General features: G+C 45.7%; 1 protein-coding gene across 1 annotated transcript in view; it reads left to right on the top strand.

Moving 5' to 3' along the window:
• LOC126293378 (mothers against decapentaplegic homolog 6) overlaps nt 1–20,628 on the top strand; it is a 219,155-nt gene that overhangs the window by 147,096 nt on the left and 51,431 nt on the right. The window contains exon 4 of the mRNA XM_049986584.1: nt 11,632–11,688. Coding sequence (XP_049842541.1) covers nt 11,632–11,688 — 57 coding nt within the window. The remainder of the gene's footprint in view (nt 1–11,631; nt 11,689–20,628) is intronic.

Below are 20,628 nucleotides of genomic sequence, written 5' to 3'. Positions count from 1 at the left end.
AGCTTATATTCTCTTCCTGTCCAAACTATTTATCGTCCATGTTTCGCTTCCATACATGGCTACACTCCATACAAATACTTTCAAAAACGATTTCCTCACACTTAAATCTATACTCGATGTTAACAAATTTCTCTTCTTCAGAAACGCTTTCCTTGCCATTGCCAGTCTACATTTTATATCCTCTCTACTTCGACCATCATCAGTTATTTTGCTCCCCAAATAGCAAAACTCATTTACTGCTTTAAGTGTCTCATTCCCTAACCTAATTCGTTGAGCATCGCCCGACTTAATTCGACTACATTCCATTATCCTCGGTTTGCTATTGTTGATGGTTATCGTGTATCTTCTTTTGAAGACACTGTCCATTCCGTTCAACTGCTTTTCCAAGTCCTTTGCTGTCTCTGACATCGGAGAACCTCAAAATTTTTATTTCTTCTCCATGGATTTCAATACCTAAATGTTCGACGTCTCGCACTTTCTGGACAATTGCAACTGGCATCCTAACCTATACCAATATTATCATTTTCTTTTCTTTGGCGCATCTAGAACATCATTTGGTATTCAGAAAGATATACAGTACGGAACCCTCGTGAGCCGGCCGGTGTGGCCTGCGGTTCTAGCCGCTTCAGTGTGGAACCACGTGACCAAAACGGTCACAGGTTTGAATCCTTCCCCGGGCATGGATGTGTGTGATGTCCTGAGGTTAGTTAGGTTTAAGTAGTTTTAGGTGACTGATGACCACACTGTTAAGTCCCATAGTGCTCAGAGCCATTTGAACCCTTGTGGGTCAAGTAATGTTAGTTCCTGTATGTGTTAAATGCTGCCTAGTCGTCAAATATGGAGTGTCTAGCACACCTGCTCTCTCGGATCGCTAGATAAACAATTCAAACAAATCGTATTAATGAGTTTTATTACCAAAAGTACTTGACAATACTCAACTTTGAGAATTACTTACATGTGTCGCAAGCAAAGGGCGACCGACAAAATCAGCAGGTTTCTTAAGTTTATTTCCAGAATGAATTTATCATCCTGCGGCGGAGTTTGCGCTGATATGAAACTTCCAGGAAGATTAAAACTGTGTGCCGAACCGAGACTCGAACCCGGGACCTTTGCCTTAGCGGGAAAGTGCTCTACCATCTTTTTCTTTTTGATCTCATTTTGTTCTATATTGTTCGTTGTATTTGTTCGTCGCTGACGTCCATTGACACCTGTTCAGGTTGTTCGTTGATCCGTTAGCTCAGTTTTTTTTTATTATAGAGGGTAGCGAAACCCTCTAACCGAACACCTTGAGCTACCGTGCCGTCATGAGCTACCGAAACACGACTCACGCCCCTTCCTCACAACTGTACTTCCGGCAATACTTCGTCTCCTACCATCCAAACTTCACAGAAGCTCTTCTGCGAGAAGGCAAAGAACAGAGGCAAAAGTCCCGAGTACGAGGCCCTACGGGCACACAGTTATAATCTGCCAGGAAGTTTCTTCAGTGTAGTCAATGCTACACAGTAGGCCTACAAGCGAAATAACTAGTCTTGAAGCGCCGGCCGCAGTGGCCGAGCGGTTCTAGGCGCTTCCGTCCCGAACCGCGCGAATGCTACGGTCGCAGGTTCGAATCTTGCCTCGGGCATGGATGTGTGTGATGTCCTTAGGTTGGTTAGGTTCAAGTAGTTCCAAGTTGTAGGGGACTGATAACCTCAGATGTTGTCCCATAGTTCTCAGAGCCATTTGAAGCATTTAGTGTTGAAGCTATTGTAGAACTGGGCCCCGGCCAGTCAGCGATTATGTTGTTTTCGCATAGAGGCCGCTGCTGTCGTGTTGTCGTCATGGAGAGGGATCGGTCAGCGTGCAATTGGCTCCCATCTTCTTCACAGCCCTCTCTGCCCTCTCGTTCGCGACTGGCTTGACTGTACGCCGTAACAGTATGGACCCTTGAGTAATCTTGATACCTGTAGGGACTCTTGCGCGTCTAGTGATCTTGGCACCTGTATTGAGCTCTGGTGTGGCCAGTAACCTTGACGCCTGTACGGATCCCCGTGGGTTGAACCCCTGCGCCGAGAGTGCAGGCAAACACTCGGGCAGTTGCTCGTTCTAGGAGCGCACGTGCCGCGCGCCCGTAAACACTGCACACGCCAGGCTGGGCCAGGGCAGAGCGCAGCACACGACATCCGGCTGGCGGCGCGGCGGCCTTGCCAACCTCTCGCAGGGCCCCCGGCGTCGGCGGCAAATTTTAGCCGGCGCCTGGCGCCACTGCGAGAACGCGCCGCACGCACTCGGGCCCGCGGTAATCTCAAAACAAACCTCGCCTACTCTGCGCGACTTGCCGTTCACTGATCGTAATTAAAATTGCGCCAATTAGACGGCGCATGACGTCATTATTTAGAAACTAACATCTCGATCAGCTGACTACCGCCGGCCGCGGTGGCAGAGCGCTTCTAGGCGCTTCAGCCTGGAGCCGCGCGACCGCTACGGTCGCAGGTTAGAATCCTGCCTCGGGCATGGATGTATGTGATGTCCTTAGTTAGGTTTATGTAGTTCTAAGTTCTAGGGGACTGATGACCTGAGCTGTTAAGTCCCATAGTGCTCACAAGGGAACCTCCCCATCGCACCTCCCTCAGATTTAGTTATAAGTTGGATAGGCTTTGAAAAACTGAACACAGATCAATCGAGAAAACAGGAAGAAGTTGTGTGGAACTATGAAAAAAATTAGCAAAATATACAAACTGAGTAGTCCATGCGCAAGATAGGCAACATCAAGGATAGTGCGAGCTCAGGAGCTCCGTGGTCCCGTGGTTAGCGTGAGTAGCTGCGGAACGAGAGGTCATTGATTCAAGTCTTCCCTCGAGTGAAAAGTTTACTTTCATTATTTTTCGCAAAGTTATGATCTGTCCGTTTGTTTATTGACGTATCTGTTCACTGTAATAAGTTTACTGTCTGTGTTTTGCGACCGCAGCCGCAAAACCCTGCGATTAGTAGACGAAAGGATGTGCCTCTCCAATGGGAACCGAAAACATTTGATCGCAAGGTCATAGTTAAACCGATTCCTCCATAGGAAAACACGTCTGATATATTCTATACGACACTGGTATGTGCCTCACATGACAGGAATATGTTGTCGACCCACCTAACTTCTACACTTCGCATGGACTACTCAGTTTGTATATTTTGGTTATTTTTTCATAGTTCCACACAACTTCTTCCTGTTTTGTCGATTGATTTGTGTTCAGTTTTTCAAGGCCTATCCACGGTGCCAAGTTATAACTAAATCTGAGGGAGGTGCGATGGGGAGGTTTCCTTGTCAGAGCCATTTGACTAGTGGCGGCATGCGTTTGCTCTATTTATCTTAATGTTAACTGTATTACTAAACATTCTCAGATATACGAATTAACTGCCCGGGAGGGGGAGGGGGGTAGGACGTCAAAGGGACCGAGTTGAAGCGAAAGAGCCACCTCAGAACATATTAATTTCCACTGCCTCTACGTTTACAAATAATTTCATAAAACTTCGCTGGCATGACCAGGAAGGATTCAGGATTCACACTCATAGCAGTGGACGTTCAAAAATACAACAACAAAATAAATTTTTTTACATGTGAAATTTCATCATTTTTTCACTTACTATTGGCTCCATTTGTTAGTATTGGTACACTTTTCTTGGTAAGTAAGGGATATTCTTCGATGAATTTTGCACAGCATAGAAACCATACGTAGAGGTGAATGAAACTCTAAAATTTTCCAAATCTGTTAAATACTATGATCAAAATTGAGGTAGTTAACTATACATTTGAGTTTTTTTCTAAAAGTGAAGTTTAAAATGTAACAACTCATTCATTTTTTCATAAATTAAATAAATTCTAGCGTTTCATACACTTGTAAGTATGGTTTGTATGCTCTTCAAAATTCATCGAAGAATCTCTCTCACCTATGATAAAAAGCGCACCTATAGCAACAAATGCAGCCAATAGTAAGTGAAAAAAATGAAATTTCACATGTAAAAAAATTATTTTCTTATGTTTTTGAACTTCCACTGCTATAAGTGTCAATCCTGAATCCTTCCTGGTCATGCTCACAAAGTTTTATGAACTTGTTTGTAAAAGTATAGATAACAAATGTTCAAATGTGTGAAATCTTATGGACTTACCCGCTAAGGTCATCAGTCCCTAAGCTTACACACTACTTAACCTAAATTATCCTAAGGACAAACATACACACCCTTGCTCGAGGGTCCAGCCGCACAGTCCATGACTGCAGCGCCGTAGACCGCTCGGATAATCCCGTGCGGCAAAAGTATAGACAGTGGAAATTAAAATGTCCTGTGGTGCCTCTCCTGTTCCAAGTCGGCCCGTTTGACGTCCTACCCCCCTTAATAAAAGAGGGTTCAGTAGTGTTCGGTGTTATTTACATATATGAGGGGCGTTCAATAAGAAATGCACCTTTTTTTTCTCGGTCAATTTCGGCTGAAAAAATGAAGAATTTGTTGTGCTACCCCGGCCGCTGTGGCCGAGTGGATCTAGGCGCTGCAGTCCGGAACCACGTGGCTGCTGCGGTCGCAGTTTCGAATCCTGCCTCGGGCATGGATGTGTGTGATGCCCTTAGGTTAGTTAGGTTTAAGTAGTTCTAAGTTCTGGGGGACTGATGACTACAGATGTCAAGTCCCATAGTGCTTAGAGCCATTTGAAATTTTTTGTTGTGTTACATCGTGGAATAGTCTTGCTTCAGCCCCTGCTGTTCCATGGAGACGTCCAGTTGACCAGTGAGGTGTTTGATTGTGATCTGTCAGTCACCTCGAATGAGAGTGTCCGCACGTTCCAAGAGTGCAGGAATAACAGCTGGAGGTCGGAAAGGTTTCCGTGCGGACGCAAATTTTTGTACTGTGGTAGGTGGGAGTGCCATGAACAACATACTCGAAATTCTGACCGGTGAGGGAATGGGGGTGCGTTTGAAAGTCACTGTCGTACGTTTTTCTTGAATAACTCGAAAACTATGGCGTCTGACGGAAAAGTATCCCAATACAAAATTTAGCAACATAAATTTGTTACAAGGAGGTCGTGGACTTTTTTTCTGTTGAACTAACAATTTGCGCATAGCAAGCGATGCAGTATGAAAATCTCGAGCGTGGTATTTGAAGGCGTTACAGGTTGAATAAAACCCATCGATTTGGGCAGTTGAATGACCTCGTATATTGTAAACACTAACGGTCCCATCACACGTCCTTGGTGTACTGTGGAAATTACCTTTGTATCTGTCGATTTTCGAATGGCAAACCATTGCCGCAGGGCTCAAATCAGTAGTAGGTGTAACTAATGAACCTTGTCTCCTAGGTTAAAGCGAGCGCAGAGCATGTGTCCTCACACGGAATTCACCTCGGAAACAAGCAGTTTATTTGACCACACTGTGAGGGAACGTATTAAAGGTCTGAAACCTACGTGTTGGACAGGTTTTAACTTGAGTGGCTTTATTTAAGACTCGCGAGTATAACACCCCCCCCCTCCCGCCTACAACGAAGCATATTTCTAAGGCTGTCCAAGGCAAACAGTTCGTCAACCGTAGACGGTATTCGTCTGTGAGTCTAGGATTGCCGGTACCACGCGTGATGCATAATTTTCCGATTATTTCGACAAGGTGACTGGTTAGCGACAGGCACGTCACGTCAACGCAGAAAATGTTCGGAGGAAGCGTGAAGTGTGACGAATTACGTAATTTGTCTCTTTTAATACAGCCAGCGAAAATAGCGATGCAGCAAGGGTGCGACGCGAGCCTAGCACATTACGTCACATTGACGCCATGTGATTCGCCAGTCATTCCGCACCCACCTTATTTACCTGATCTCGCGCCCTCAGGGTTCAAATGGCTCTGAGCACTGTGGGACTTAACTTCTGGGGTCGTCAGTCTCCTAGAACTTAAGAACTAGTTAAACCTAACTAACCTAAAGACATCACACACATCCATGCCCGAGGCAGGATTCGAACCTGCGACCGTAGCGGTCGCGCGTTTCCAGACTGTAGCGCCTAGAACCGCTCGGCCACCACGGCCGGCGCGCTCTCAGGTTTTCTATCTCTCCCACTCTCTGTCGAACGACCTCAAGGAAGTTCCTTTCCGGATGCAAATGCTCTCCGAGCATGGCCCAATGATTTCTTCCTCAGAACCAAGTGATTTCTACAGTCGCAGAATCGAAAAGTTACTCCAGTGTTGGCACACTGTTGCGTTTATGAAACTTACTGAGAAACGCAAAGAATGTATGCAACAACACAATAAATTACTCTATTTCTCATTATTGATTGTAACTATAATTCGAACACAATTGTAACGAACATGGGAACGTCTTGTACGAATTTGAGGCAAGCACCAAAAAGAAATGTTGGACCAAATGCTGGTAGGATAGAAGTGTGTTGTTTCTTTTTAGATTGCGTTCCCAGATCGTCAACACTAGAAGAATTTTTGTGGAATCATGCTTTGGGAGGACGAACATTAGTTGTCTTTTGCAGTCTTTTCCCAGTGCTTATCAAATTGAGAGAGCACTTTCCTAGCAGTGCTCATATTCCACAAATTTCCTGAGGCTTCTTGAAACCCTTCCAAGCTAATCTGTCAAACCATGTACAGATAATTCTTGAGGGGAACGAAGCACTATACTCAGGACATGGTTTCTCAGCCGTAGGATATTCGGAGGATCGCGGTGCAGCATCGGCGAAATAGCTCAGGACTAATATCACCAATATCAGAGGGTAATATATCACACACGAAATGAATGAATGCGCTGGTTCAAATGTGTTTTTGTAAATTAATGTTATCTGTGCACGGTACTGCACTGCACCACGAATTGCAATGAGTATCCAGAATAGGAACAGCAGCCCTGATGTTCGCGGGCTTCTTTTACAGTTGTAAAAGAGGAGAGCACCAGCCAGGCAAAATGTATGTCTACTGGATGCACATCCTCTGTAGTGACTGACAATTCGCATTTTTTCACAAACACAACTTTTATTTATGTACGTTTACAAGGTTGATGACTGAACAACAAAAGAAAGACAACAATAACGATACCAGTAAAATTCTCCTAATTGAGACGAACAAAAATTCATTTCTAATTTTCCACAAAGGTTCGTGGTAACACACACACACTAGTAAAAGTCCAATCCAGAGACGAAGACGTAATCTTCACGAGGTCGCCGTCCGGAGTGACCGAGCGGTTCTAGGCGCTACATTCTGGAACCGTGCGACCATTACGGTCGCAGGTTCGAATCCTGCCTCGGGCATGGATGTGTGTCATGTCCTTAGGTTAGTTTGGTTTAAGCAGTTATAAGCTCTAGGTGACTGATGACCTCAGATGTTAAGTCCCATAGTGCTCAGAGCCAATAGATTTCACCTGTCACCCTTTTTAAATTCTACTGGCAGATCTAGATATCAGCTAGAAACTAGCCATTCTCAATGCACTATCATTTTTGATCAATGCATGTAATGCCTGTTGGTCAGGCTTTATCCACAATTCATTGAAGACGCGTCCGCAGCTCGCGGTAGCTTCCCACGCACAGGGTGCCAGGTTCGATTCCCGGCGGGGACAGGGATTTTCTCTCCCTCGTGATGGCTGGGTGTTGTGTGTCTTTCATCATCATTTCATTCCCATCGACACGCAAGTCGCCGAAGTGGCGTCAACTCGAAAGACGCACCAGGCGAACGGTCTACCCGACGGGAGGCCCTAGTCACACGGCATTTCCATTTCCATTGAAGCGCCGAGCGGTCGCGCGCTTCCAAACTGAAGCGCCTAGGACCGCTCGGCCACTCCGGCCGGCTCTGAAATCTATTATTTACAAGTGAATATAACAGTCCCTGCGATGCAACAGCCTGCTGAATGGAAGGTAACCTGATGATTAAATAAATTGTTTACAAGAGCAGCCAAGCGGTTATTATTCAACACGTCGGCTTGTGGTTGCGGTTTTCCCTCATATAAGATAGTGTGTAATATGGAGGAGGTAAATAGCGAAGAGGGCGCCGGTGTCCAGAAGATGTGTTGCGGGGGGCCTCGCGGGGTACGGTGGAGAGCAGAGTAGAGTTCCGGGTGCGCGGCGAGTTTTTTGCGGCAGGTGTGTGCGCCGCCGCCGCTGCAGCCGGCCTTGGAACCGCCCGGCCTTGGCGTCGTCTCCCGGTCAAAAACATCGACACACCGCACCACCCCGCTCAGCAGATTCCTGCGTGCAAGGAGTATGTTAGGGACGAACTCAGTCTGCAGCTGCGGAAAAAAAAGACTGAGAATCGAACTCGGGACCTTTGCCCTGCGGGGCAAAAGATACGCCGACTGAGCGACGCAAGCACGACGCACGATTAGAGTTGTAATACTACCGTGGGCTACCATAAGCAAGTATAGGCCAGTAGTTCTCAACCTGGGGGTAATTACCCCTGAGGTGTAAAACGTAATTTTCTGAGCGGCAGAAGCAAAAGTGTTCGATTGCAATTATCACTATTTCGTAAGACTGTAACAACTGAAATTACAAGGTGGAATGCGAATGTGGGGAGGCATACATCGGCGAGACTGGTAGGCCAATAGCAACGCACATTCGGGAACACGAGCGTTATATTCGTCTAGGGCAACAAAACAAATCCGCAGTGGCAGAACACCAGCGAGACTGCGGAGAAGAAATAAAATTCAGCGAAGCCTGTGTGTTGGCCAAGCAGCCAATTATGACGAAACGCAAAATCGGAGAAGCCACCCTAATAATGTGAACAGGGAGGATGGACTCAGGCTTGCCCCGTCTTGGCTGCCAGCAATCAGAGCCCAACAGACCGCACTGTAAACACGAGGCACGAGTACTACCGCCGAGTAACTGCCAGCAGTTGGTAAACAGCAGCCAACGTCTCATTCGACGGTGACCACCGATCATGGTACATAACACAAGAGCTGACAGACAACAGAGGTCACGTTCTCCCTTCACCGGCATAACCTATTAATAACGTTCCCGCTCCTTCTTTTTTTAAAATTTATGACGTAATGGCATGCGCAGTGAACACTAACAACAAAATGTAAAGGACACTGCACAGCCAGAACGCACCAGTAGACCCAGAAGAAGTCCGCTGCAATCGTGGCCGAAACGTTGGTTCTTCTCCAGCGGCAGTAGTTTTTACATTCTACCCATAAAACTTTTATGTCGACTGTAACGCTGATTACATAATCTCCCAAACAGTAATATTAAACGTGTGACACATTTTGATGAAGGCTACAGCTTGTTAAACGAACCTTAATGACATAGTCCAGGCCTCCCGGCTAGCCGCGCGATCTACCGCGCTGCTTCCCGAGCGGGAAGGAGCGCCTGGTCCCTGGCACGAGTCCGCCCGGCGGATTAGTGTCGAGGTCCGGTGAGCCGGCCGGCCTGTGGATGGTTCTTAAGGCGGTTTTCCATCTGCCTCGGCGAATGCGGGCCGATTCCCCCTTATTCCGCCTCAATTACACTATGTCGGAGATTGCTGCGCAAACACTGTCTCCACGTAGGCGTACACCATAATCACTCTACCACGCAAACATTTGGGGCTACACTCGTGTGGTATAAGAGGTTCCCACGGGGTCCACTGGGGTCCGAACCGCACAATAACTCGGGGTTCGGTGTGGGGCGGCGGCGGGGTGGATGGACTGCTGTGGGCTTGTGAACCACTGAGGGCTACAGCGGGGCGAAGCCTCTCCGTTGTTTCTAGATCCCCGGTTTAATAGACAGGTTGCCTTTGATCATGATGAAGATTGTTGTATTGAGTACAAAACAACAACAATAATTAGAGCACTTGCCCGCGGAAGGGAAAGGTCCCGAGTTCGAGTCTCGGTCCGGCACACAGTTTTAATCTGCCAGGAAGTTTCACATCAGCGCACACTCCGCTGCAGAGTGAAAATCTCATTTTGGAAACATCCCCCAGGCTGTGGCTAAGCCATGTCTCCGCAATATCCTTCCTTTCAAGAGCGCTAGTTCAGCAAGTTTCTCAGGAGAGCTTCTGTGAAGTTTGGAAGTAGGAGACGAGGTACTGGGAGACGTACAGCTGTGAGTACTAGGCGTCAGTCGTGCTTCGGTAGCTCAGATGGTAGAGCACTTGCCCGCGGAAGGGAAAGGTCCCGAGTTCGAGTCTCGGTCCGGCACACAGTTTTAATCTGCCAGGAAGTTTCACATCAGCGCACACTCCGCTGCAGAGTGAAAATCTCATTCTGGAAACATCCGCCAGGCTGTAGCTAAGCCATGTCTCCGCCATACCCTTTCTTCCAGGAGTGCTAGTTCTGCAAGTTTCGCAGGAGAGCTTCTGTGAAGTTTGGAAGGTAGGAGACGAGATACTGGCAGAAGTAAAGCTGTGAGGAAGGGGCGTGAGTCGTGCTTCGTTAGCTCAGATGGTAGAGCACTTGCCTGCGAAAGGCGAAGGTCCCGAGTTCGAGTCTCGGTCGGGCACACAGTTTTAATCTGCCAGCAAGTTTCTTCTAAAGTAATTGATTTAGTTACGTTAAAGCGCAGCAACTACGCGATCAACTGATTTTTATTGCTTATAAAATGCAATTTATATTCTGTAAGTATATAAAACTGGACTAACATTGAATGTTGGGCACTTCTAATTATGTGCAAAATAAACAAACAAAGAAACCAAGAAAAGTCGTCGGCCTCGAGTTTCTCTCTTACACATTCATTTATGTTTCATTCCTAATATCAATGCTACCACTACTACTGGTAATCCTGTAATTTAATGTGTTATTTATGTTCTGTACCAAAACTACCGAATCGTGGTTTTCGTAGAGCGCAACCCTTTTCGCGACGCGTCCTCACAGATTTACTTCCGCCAGTTCCTCATCTCCTGTATTCTAAACTTCACAGTTCTCATGCGAAACTTGCAGGACTAGCACACCCGGAAGAAAGGATATTGGGGGGGGGGGGGGGGAGGGGGGACATGACTGGCCCGCAGTCTGGGGGGGATGTCTCTTCGCGTAAGGTGAAAGTCCCGAGTTCGAGTCTCGATCCGGTGCACAATACACATAGGCCATCCCTTACATACACACTTTGAACTTTGTACCATGCCGCTGCAATAGTAAAATTGAGACACATACGTCACGTATGCTTAAATATTTCACGAAACTGATTTCTCACAGTTGTAAGTAACTCCCACAATGAACCAGGAATTGCTTCATTATTCATTTGCAACTAATTGGCAGCTAAATACGGCAGTAACTACGTAATGACTACTACTCGTACATTGCTGTAGGAGCTACACAGTAGTTATTATTATTATTTGTAGCCAGTATTAGGAACACAACAGTTGCAGCCTGAAATTTTCCAATTACGCCTCAGATAATGATAGCGAAAACTAAGCTTGCATTCAAAATTTGTCTCTTAGGCAATTTATTGTAGTAATTTTTTCTTAATTAAGTACACTTTGTCATTCACTTGATGTCATTTGTTGTTAGCTTAAAACCGCCCAAAGTGCTAAGATTGGGTGCCCATTCTAATTCCAGAGATGAAAGCAGTTTAGTTCCACAGATACGCTGATTTCTGTAATTTTATGATATCTCCATGGTATTTCAAGTGCATTTTATGTGCTGTGCTGCCCTTTGTTTGATACATCGGGTATTAGTTTAAGAAAAAAAAATCAATCATTTTTCTGTGTGCTAATTATGTTATTCTTTTCCTTTCAGATCGAGCTCCTAGTGAAAAGAAAATGTTCCCGGGTTCGCTGACGACCAACGGCGAAGGTCAGTCTGAGCGCTGGCGCTTTTAATGTAATTAGTAATTGCGCCACGCCTGTCGTTTCATCCTTTCACGTCACATTTCACGGCTCACGTCATATTTTATGTGTTACCGCTGATAACTGAGTGCTACAGTGTATGAAAGGTGCTGTGCTTCACAATGGTACGAACAGAGTAAACTTTCCAGGTTCGAAGGCTGTGGTTTGACATTTCCTGACGTCTACATCTACATCCATACTCCGCAAGCCACCTGACGGCGTGTGGAGGAGGGTACCCTGAGTAGCTCTATCGGTTCTCCCTTCTATTCCAGTCTCGTATTGTTCGTGGAAAGAAGGATTGTCGGTATGCCTCTGTGTGGGCTCTAATCTCTCTGATTTTATTCTCATGGTCTCTTCGCGAGATATACGTAGGAGGGAGCAATATACTGCTTGACTCTTCGGTGAAGGTATGTTCTCGAAACTTTAACAAAAGGCCGTACCGAGCTACTGAGCGACTCTCTTGCAGAGTCATCCACTGGAGTTTATCTATCATCTCCGTAACGCTTTCGCGATTACTAAATGATCCTGTAACGAAGCGCGCTGCTCTCCGTTGGATCTTCTCCATCTCTTCTATAAACCCTATCTGGTACGGATGCCACACTGCTGAGCAGTATCCAAGCAGCGGGCGAACAAGCGTACTGTAATCTACTTCCTTTGTTTCCGGATTGCATTTCCTTAGGATTCTTCCAATGAATCTCAGTCTGGCATCTGCTTTACTGACGGATCAACTTTATATGATAATTCCATTTTAAATCACTCCTAATGCGTACTCCCAGATAATTTATGGAATTAACTGCTTCCAGTTGCTGACCTGCTATATTGTAGCTAAATAAGGGATCTTTCTTTCTATGTACTGGCAGCACATTACACTTGTCTACATTGAGATTCAATTGCCATTCCCTGCACCATGCGTCAATTCGCTGCAGATCCTCCTACATTTCAGTACAATTTTCCATTGTTACAACCTCTCGATACACCACAGAATCATCTACAAAAAGCTTCAGTGAACTTCCGATGTCATCCACAAGGTCATTTATGTATATTGTGAATAGCAACGGTCCTACGACGCTCCCCTACGGCACACCTGAAATCACTCTTACTTCGGAAGACTTCTCTCCATTGAGAATGGCATGCTGCGTTCTGTTATCTAGGAACTCCTCAATCCAATCACACAATTGGTCTGATAGTCCATATGCTCTTATTTTGTTCATTAAACGACTGTGGGGAACTGTATCGAACGCCTCAGGCGATACAAACGACAGCGCGCGGAAGAGAGTGGTGAATATGTAAAAGTCAATTTTTGTAATCTGTATGATGCAGTGATGCTACATTCTCTGTTGTTCGTATTGCTATATCGCCGGTACCTTTATTGACTAGGAAAATTATTGGAGAAAGCTTCTTGTACGACACCTGAACGATTAGATGCTCGAACTCTAATAGGGGCATTGTCGACAGGACGAGTGCAGTTGCGGCTGGGTTTCTTCTCCTCTATCCGTAGCAATTGGCGCAGCTATCTCTGCTGGCTTCAATCGTAGGTTTCTTGCCGCAGCGCCGTTGTGGGAGCGAAAAGCGGATCGCAGCGGTTGCTTATCTTATCACATCTCCGGTTTGTCCCGGTAGCCGGGTTGTCTCTATGCGCCCTTGCACTATTTCGCTTAAGCAGGTACTCCGTTTGGCAATGAGTTCCTGAAAATATTCACCTGTAGCGTACCGGTGCACTGAAGTGACACACAAACCAACCCGAATTCGGACAAAAAGCAATTGAATAATGTTCAAAGTTGAGCCAACAGATATTCCAACATAAAGTACACCTCAATCTACATCTACGTGATTACTCTGCTATTCACAATAAAGTGCCTGGCAGAGGGTTCAGTGAACCACCTTCAAGCTGTCTCTCTACCGTTCCACTCCCGAAAGGCGCGCGGGAAAAACGGGTACTTAAATTTTTCTGTATGAGCCCTGATTTCTCTTATTTTATCGTGATGATCATTTCTCCCTATGTAGGTGGGTGCCAACAGAATGGTGATTCAGATATCATGAAAAGATGCCGTCGCAACGAAATCGCCTATGCTTTAATGATTGCGACTGTATCATGTCTGTGGCACTATCTCCCCCATTTCGCGATGGTACAGAACGAGCTGCCCTTCTTTGCACTTTTCCGATGTGATCCGTCAGTCCCACCTGATGCGGATCCCACACCGCACAGCAATACTTCAGACTGGGGCGGACAAGCGTGGTGTAAGCTGTCTGTATAGCAAACCTGTCGCACCTTCTAAGTGTTCCGCCAATGAATCGCAGTCTCTGGTGTGTTCTTCCCACTACATTATCTATGTGACCGTTCCAATTTAGGTTATTTGTGATTGCAATGCCAAAGTATTTAGCTGAATTTACAACCTACAGATTTGTGTGACTTATCGTGTAATCGAAATTTGACGGATTTCTTTCAGTACTCATGTGAATAGCTTCACACTCTTCTTTATTCAGAGTCAACTGCCACTTTTCGCACCATACAGATATCTTATCTAAATCATTTTGCAATTCATTTTGGTCATCTGATGACTTTACAAGACGGTAAATGACAGCATCATCTGCAAATAATCTAAGACGGCTACTCAGATTGTCTCCTATGTCGTTAATATAGATCAGGAACGATAGAGGGGCTATAACACTTCCATGGGGAACGCCGGATCTGTTTTACTCGATGACTTTCCGTCTATTACTACGAACTGTGACCTTTTTGACAGGAAATCACGAATCCAGTTACACAACTGAGGCGATACTCAGTAGGCACGCAGTTTGGTTAGAAGACGGTCGTGAGGAACGGTGTCGAAAGTCTTCTGGAAATCTAAAAATTGGAATCAATTTGACATCCCCCGTCGATAGCTCTCATTACTTCATGAGTATAAAGAGCTAGTTGTGTTTCACAAGAACGAAATTTTCTGAGTCCGTGCTGACTACGTGTTAATAAATCGTTTTCTTCGAGGTACGCCGCGCGGGGTTAGCCGAGCGGTCTTAGGCGCTGCAGTCATGGACAGTGCGGCTTGTCCCGGCGGAGGTTCGAGTCCTACCACAGGCATGGGTGTCTGTGTTAGGATAATTTACGTTAAGTACTGTGTAAGCTTAGGGACTGATGACCTTAGCAGTAAAGTCCCTTAAGATTTCACACACATTTGAACATTTCTTCGAGGTACTTCATAATGTTCCAAAACCCGACTGCAAATCGACGTTAGTGATATAGGCCTGTAATTCAGCGGATTATTCCTGTTTCACTTTTTCGGCATTGGTGTCACTTGCACAGTTTTTCTGTGAGCGAGCGGTTGTATATAATTGCTAAATATGGAGCTATTGTATCAGCATACTCTGAAAGGAACCTCTCTTTTGTACAATTTGGACCGGAGGCCTTGCCTGTACTAAGTGATTTAAGGTGCTTCGTTACTCTGAGGATATGTGCCTCTATGTTTCTCATCTTGGCAGTTGTTCTTGATTGCAGTTCAGGAATATTTACTTCGTCTTCTTTGGTGAAGGAGTTTCGGAAAACTGTGTTTAATAACTGTGCTTTAGTGGCACTGTCACCAGTGACTTTGCTTTTTTAATTTCCTTTTTTTTCGGGCGGGTGGGAAGATTGGGGTTTCAGCGAGAAAAAGTTTTGGAAAGGTTCGAAATTATGTGTAAAGTTTGTCGGAAGTCACTAAGACCTCTCATTCTCAAATACTAGTTGAATGTAGTCCGTGTAATTTGCGCGCCGTGAGTTACTATAGTTCTCGACTAAAAGACAGTTTCGAAATGTAAGGCTTGTGTTAAACCTTTTCTAGGCGCGCAGTCCGGAGCCGTGCGACTGCTACGGTCGCAGGTTCGAATCCTGCCTCGGGCATGGATGTGTGTGATGTCCTTAGGTTAGTTAGGTTTACGTAGTTCTAAGTTCTAGGGGACTGATGGCCATAGCAGTTGAGTCCCATAGTGCTCAGAGCCATTTGAACCATTTTTGTTAAACCTTTAACTGAGATTATATTTGTTAATGAGTAGATTATGACAGTTTAATTTTTTTTCAATTAGCTTGATAGCAATATGAAATAATGAAATTAAAATCTTTGCTGACCCTGTTAGCTGTGATATAGGTAAACTGCAGCTGGCACTGGATGAGTTTTTTCCTTGTTTAGAAATAAGCTACAGAGCAAACCGTTTGTCAGCAACGGAACGTCGAGTAATTCGCGACGAGATAGAGAAAATGATGAAGACTGACATCATTCAGCCTCTGCAGAGCCCAATGTCGTCACCAGTGGTCCTCCAATGTCGTCATCAGTGGTCCTCGTCAGGAAGAAAGATGGCAGTTGGCTCTTTTGTGTTGATTATAGTAAGTTTAATAAGATAACTAAAAAGGACGATTACCCTCTTCCATAGGTTGTCTGAAAGGGGGCGTAGCTGATATGGTGGAGACGGATCAGCTGTGTGTCAGACGAGCTTGGATACATTGTACATCTTGCTCATAGTTGGGAGAGAGTGTTTGTTTGTGTGTGTGTGTGTGTGTTAGACGCAAGTTTTGCCAGATGCTGGCTGACATAGCCTGCCATCTCTTACCTGCTTGCGAGAGTAACATTGGAAGGCACTACTCCGGCTTACGACGTGCTTTACGCCCCACAGCTGTTGTGCTTCTCCAAAACACTCGCGTTATGATTTGAAAGAGCGTAGCTAATTGAACGCGAGGAATCTGTTTTTGTTGTCTGTTAATCGGTGCCACTCAAACTACCTCCCATGGCAGTAGGATGGAGCCTTACCCTCGCTGTGTTGCAAATGTGATTCGGTTCCCCGTTGAAGTCTACCTGCGTTTGTACTGTCATTCTTAAATACTCGATGGACGTAATCTGGATAACTTGCTCGCCGTGACTTCACCGCCTCAATACTCACAGTTTTGAACTTTGATGGTTGACATGGTTTGTTACACTTTCACTGTAAAGTACAACTCTTAATGGTTACATTATGGGCGCATTTATATTTGGTCAGTAATTATTACCGAGCGAGGTGGCGCAGTGGTTAGCACACTGGACTGGCATTCGGGAGGATGGCGGTTCAAACCTGTGTCGGGCCGTCCTGATTTACGTTTTCCATGATTTCCCGAAACCGCTTCAGGCGAATGCTGGGATGGTTCCTTTGAAAGGGCTCGATCGACTTCCTTCCCCATCCTTCCCTAATCTGATGACACCGAAGTTTGCTCTCTTTCCCAAATCAACCCAACCCCAGGGGACCTACATGCGTCATTGTGTGTAAGAGGTGAGGGTTATGCTGTAATGTAGTGGTTTAATAGTCGGCATTCCTGCCTAGTAACCAAGCCGCGGCTGTGGAACAATTTTAATTCATTTATTCAGCTTGCGCCATTATCGTAGATGAATATGAGGCTTAAAATGTCTGATGGAAAATTTAATTTTAGAGAAAAAAAAGGAAACTAATGACAGCAAAAAGGCATAAATGCACTGTTGCCATTTTTCGGGGTGCACTCAGCCTCGTGATGTCAATTGAGGAGCTACTCGACCGAATAGTAGCGGCTCCGGTCACAGAAAACCATCATAACGACCGGGAGAGCGGTGTGCTGACGCCAACCCCTCCTATCCGTATCCTCCACTGAGGATGACACGGCGGTCGGATGGTCCCGATGGGCTACTTGTGGCCTGCAGACGGAGTGCTTTTGAGTGCAAAATTTATAAAAACTTAACAATCTTAGTGCCACATTACACTAACAAGTGGCTGTTATGGTTTCTGTGCAAAATAACACAACAACAAACTATTGGCTGCATCCAGCTACCAAAAATGAAGATGAGTGTAAGCTCTCGAAACATTCTGTGGGAGGAAATAGTGACTTTCACAGTTAATTGTTTTATTTGAACTTTTGTTGTCATAAACTGTAAAAGTTCCTTAAATCTGTCCAAAATGGACGACATAAGGTTTTTGGTGTGACGCCATTCTTCATATTGCGCTAAGAATTCCCTCTCGACGCAACTACTATATAACTCAAGATTCTCTATAATCTGCTTTGTATATTTATATGTATAAAAGAAAGTCGCGTTAGTTACGCTATTTATAACTCAAGAACGGCTGGACTGATATGGCTGAAAATTGGTGGAGAGGTAGCTTAGAACAAGGAGACGGATATAGGATACTTTTTATCCCGTTCGACCGCTATAAAATGTGGTATAACAAAAACGCATCCGGTATGGAATAACAAAACGCAAATCAGCTAAACGTCGCTATAAAACATGGTATAACAAAAACGCTTCTGACATGGAATAGGCAAACAAATCGCAAATGACAACTAAACGTCTGTGGTTAAGTATCAGTATATATCATTAATTAAAAATTTAAAGAAATAATATGTATTTTTATTGAATCATCATTAACAATGCCGCGACCAAGACTATCGAATACTTCTCGACAAAGCTGGTTTGGAATAATTGAACCACTAGCTTTAGTTATGCTGTTTTTGGCTAAATGACCACTTTGCCGTTTAGCGGTAGAATCGGTTTTCAACTGTTAGGTAGTAGGTGATCGATCTATTAGTCATTGAAGTGTACCACTCTTCCTAAAATGTATGTTGTTTCATCGATAGATCGCTGGCGCAGTTGAGGTATCGTGATAAAAAAAAACTGTAATAAAAAACATAAAGAATTATTAAAATACTTAATTTTTATTTGTATTTTCTAATAAAAAAATTGAACTTAACATCCAAAATCTGATTATTTATTGGCTTTAAGAGGGAACAGAGTTTGCCGGGTCAGCTATTTCTACTGTAAATGTGTGTGTCGCTACTAATTTCCTCTTCTACTGCACCAGCAGGTTAACTAAATGGTTCAAATGGCTCAGAGCACTATGGGATTTAACTTCAGAGGTCATCAGTCCCCTAGAACTTAGAACTACTTAAACCTAACTAACCAAAGGACACCGCACACATCCATGCCCGATGCAGGATTTGAACCTGCGACCTTAGCGGTCACGCGGTTCCAGACTGTAGCGCCTAGAACCGCACGGCCACACCGGCTGGCTAGCAGATTAACTACTCGTAGATGTGTAGCATCTGCGTTCTTGTGATAGAGTTCTCACCTCGCCTCCTCTTTTCAGTGCTGCTTGATTTCTTACTTTTACTTGTCCGCTTAATTTTAAACATTCTTCGATAGCGCCACTTGACAAACCCTGAGATTCGTCTCCTCGTTTCACCGCCACAGTTTCAGGACTCTACCTTCGCATCAATATCTGACACCAGTAGAGCACAAATGGTATTTTTGTGATTATTGGCCGGCCGAAATGGCCGAGCGGTTCTAGGCGTTACAGTCTGGAACCGCGTGACCGCCACGGTCGCAGGTTCCAATCCTGCCTCGGGCATGGATGTGTGTGGTGTCCATTGGTTAGTTAGGTTTAAGTAGTTGTAAGTTCTAGGGGACTGATGACCTCGGAAGTTAAGGCCCATAGTGCTCAGAGCCATTTGAACCATTTTTTGTGATTATTGTCAAATGCTGCAGAGGAACCAGATAGAGGTGGTAGAGTAATTGAGTGTGATGGCGGTGTGGGGCGGGATGGGGTGATTGGATTTGAAGGCCAGCGACCCCGTGGCCGGGGTTCCCGGTGATGGGCCGGCGACAGCACGTGGCGCGCTGATCCGCACGTGGCTTGCGGGGGAGGTCCGCTGAGGCGTCCGGGAATCCCCCTGCGTGGCAGTGCGTGCGGCGCGGCGTGCGTAGTGCGTGAGGCGCCGGGCTGCGTCTCGCAGGCTCCGCGCCTTGCCCATCCTTCAGCTGCGTCTCGTTCCGTGCACGCCATCAGGCACTAACAACGATTGCTCGTCGATCTCCAACCCTTTAACAGGTGGGGTTGAGGGGATCCAAAGAAGAGCAGTGAAGATACTCAGTCACCTCAAAGATTTATTTTTAACCACTGTATGTGTTTGTACATAGTTCCGCGTAGTCAGCGCGTACACAACTTTCCCACTAGAGCCGCCCCGCTAGGCACAACAACGCAGGCGCAGCGCTCGTCCATCTCCGCACTATGAGATGGCGCTGCCATAGAGACGGACCAAATTCTGCTTCCGCCGATCCGCGTATTAATATGTAACGCAGCCAATGAGATTGCTGGTAACGTAGAACCTTTTCTCCTCGCGGATCACACTCGCTCAGTGATACTTCAACGCGCGAGGTATTATAACGAGTGTACAGACCTCCGATTAGTCAGTCTGCATTAGTCAGCATTAGTTTGCATAATAAGATTATCATATTCCTGTACATAGCCATGAAGAGAAATGTATAGACACTTTTGTCAAGTATCAGAGATATATGTGAGAATAAGATTAACATACAATACCAAGGGAACTTCAGATTGTGAATTGTAACTAGCATCCAGAGCCAAGTTATGTATTAATCAAGTTCTGTGTAAAGTTGGTCACCGTCAATCTGCTACTCTAAGCGTGCAAGTGGCATTTCTATCGTCTGACCTAACGGCAGAAGATAAACACGCCACGATAAGACCACGAGACATATTGCTGACACTCGCCTACTTCGTTAGAGCGGTACATGGCTCAGCTACAGCCTGGGGGGGGGGGGGGGTGCAAAGGTCCCGAGTTCGAGTCTCGGTCCGGCACACAGTTTTAATCTGCCTGGAAGTTTCATATGAGCGCACACTCTGCTCCAGAGTGAAAATCTCATTCTGGAAACATCCTGCAACGTCCTTGCCGCAGAGGTAACACCGGTTCCCGTCAGATCACCGAAGTTAAGCGCTGTCGGCCTGGGCTTGGACTTGGATGGGTGACCATCCGGTCTCCCGACGCTGTTGGCGAGCGAGGTGCACTCAGCCCTTGTGAGGCAATCTGAGGAGCTACTTGATTGAGAAGTAGCTGCTCCGGTCTCGTAAACTGACATACGGCCGGGATTGCGGT

This window comes from Schistocerca gregaria, chromosome 10 (assembly GCF_023897955.1).
Source record: "Schistocerca gregaria isolate iqSchGreg1 chromosome 10, iqSchGreg1.2, whole genome shotgun sequence".
NCBI classification, from domain to species: Eukaryota; Metazoa; Arthropoda; class Insecta; order Orthoptera; family Acrididae; genus Schistocerca; species Schistocerca gregaria.
This window is presented reverse-complemented; position numbering and strand designations above follow the sequence as displayed.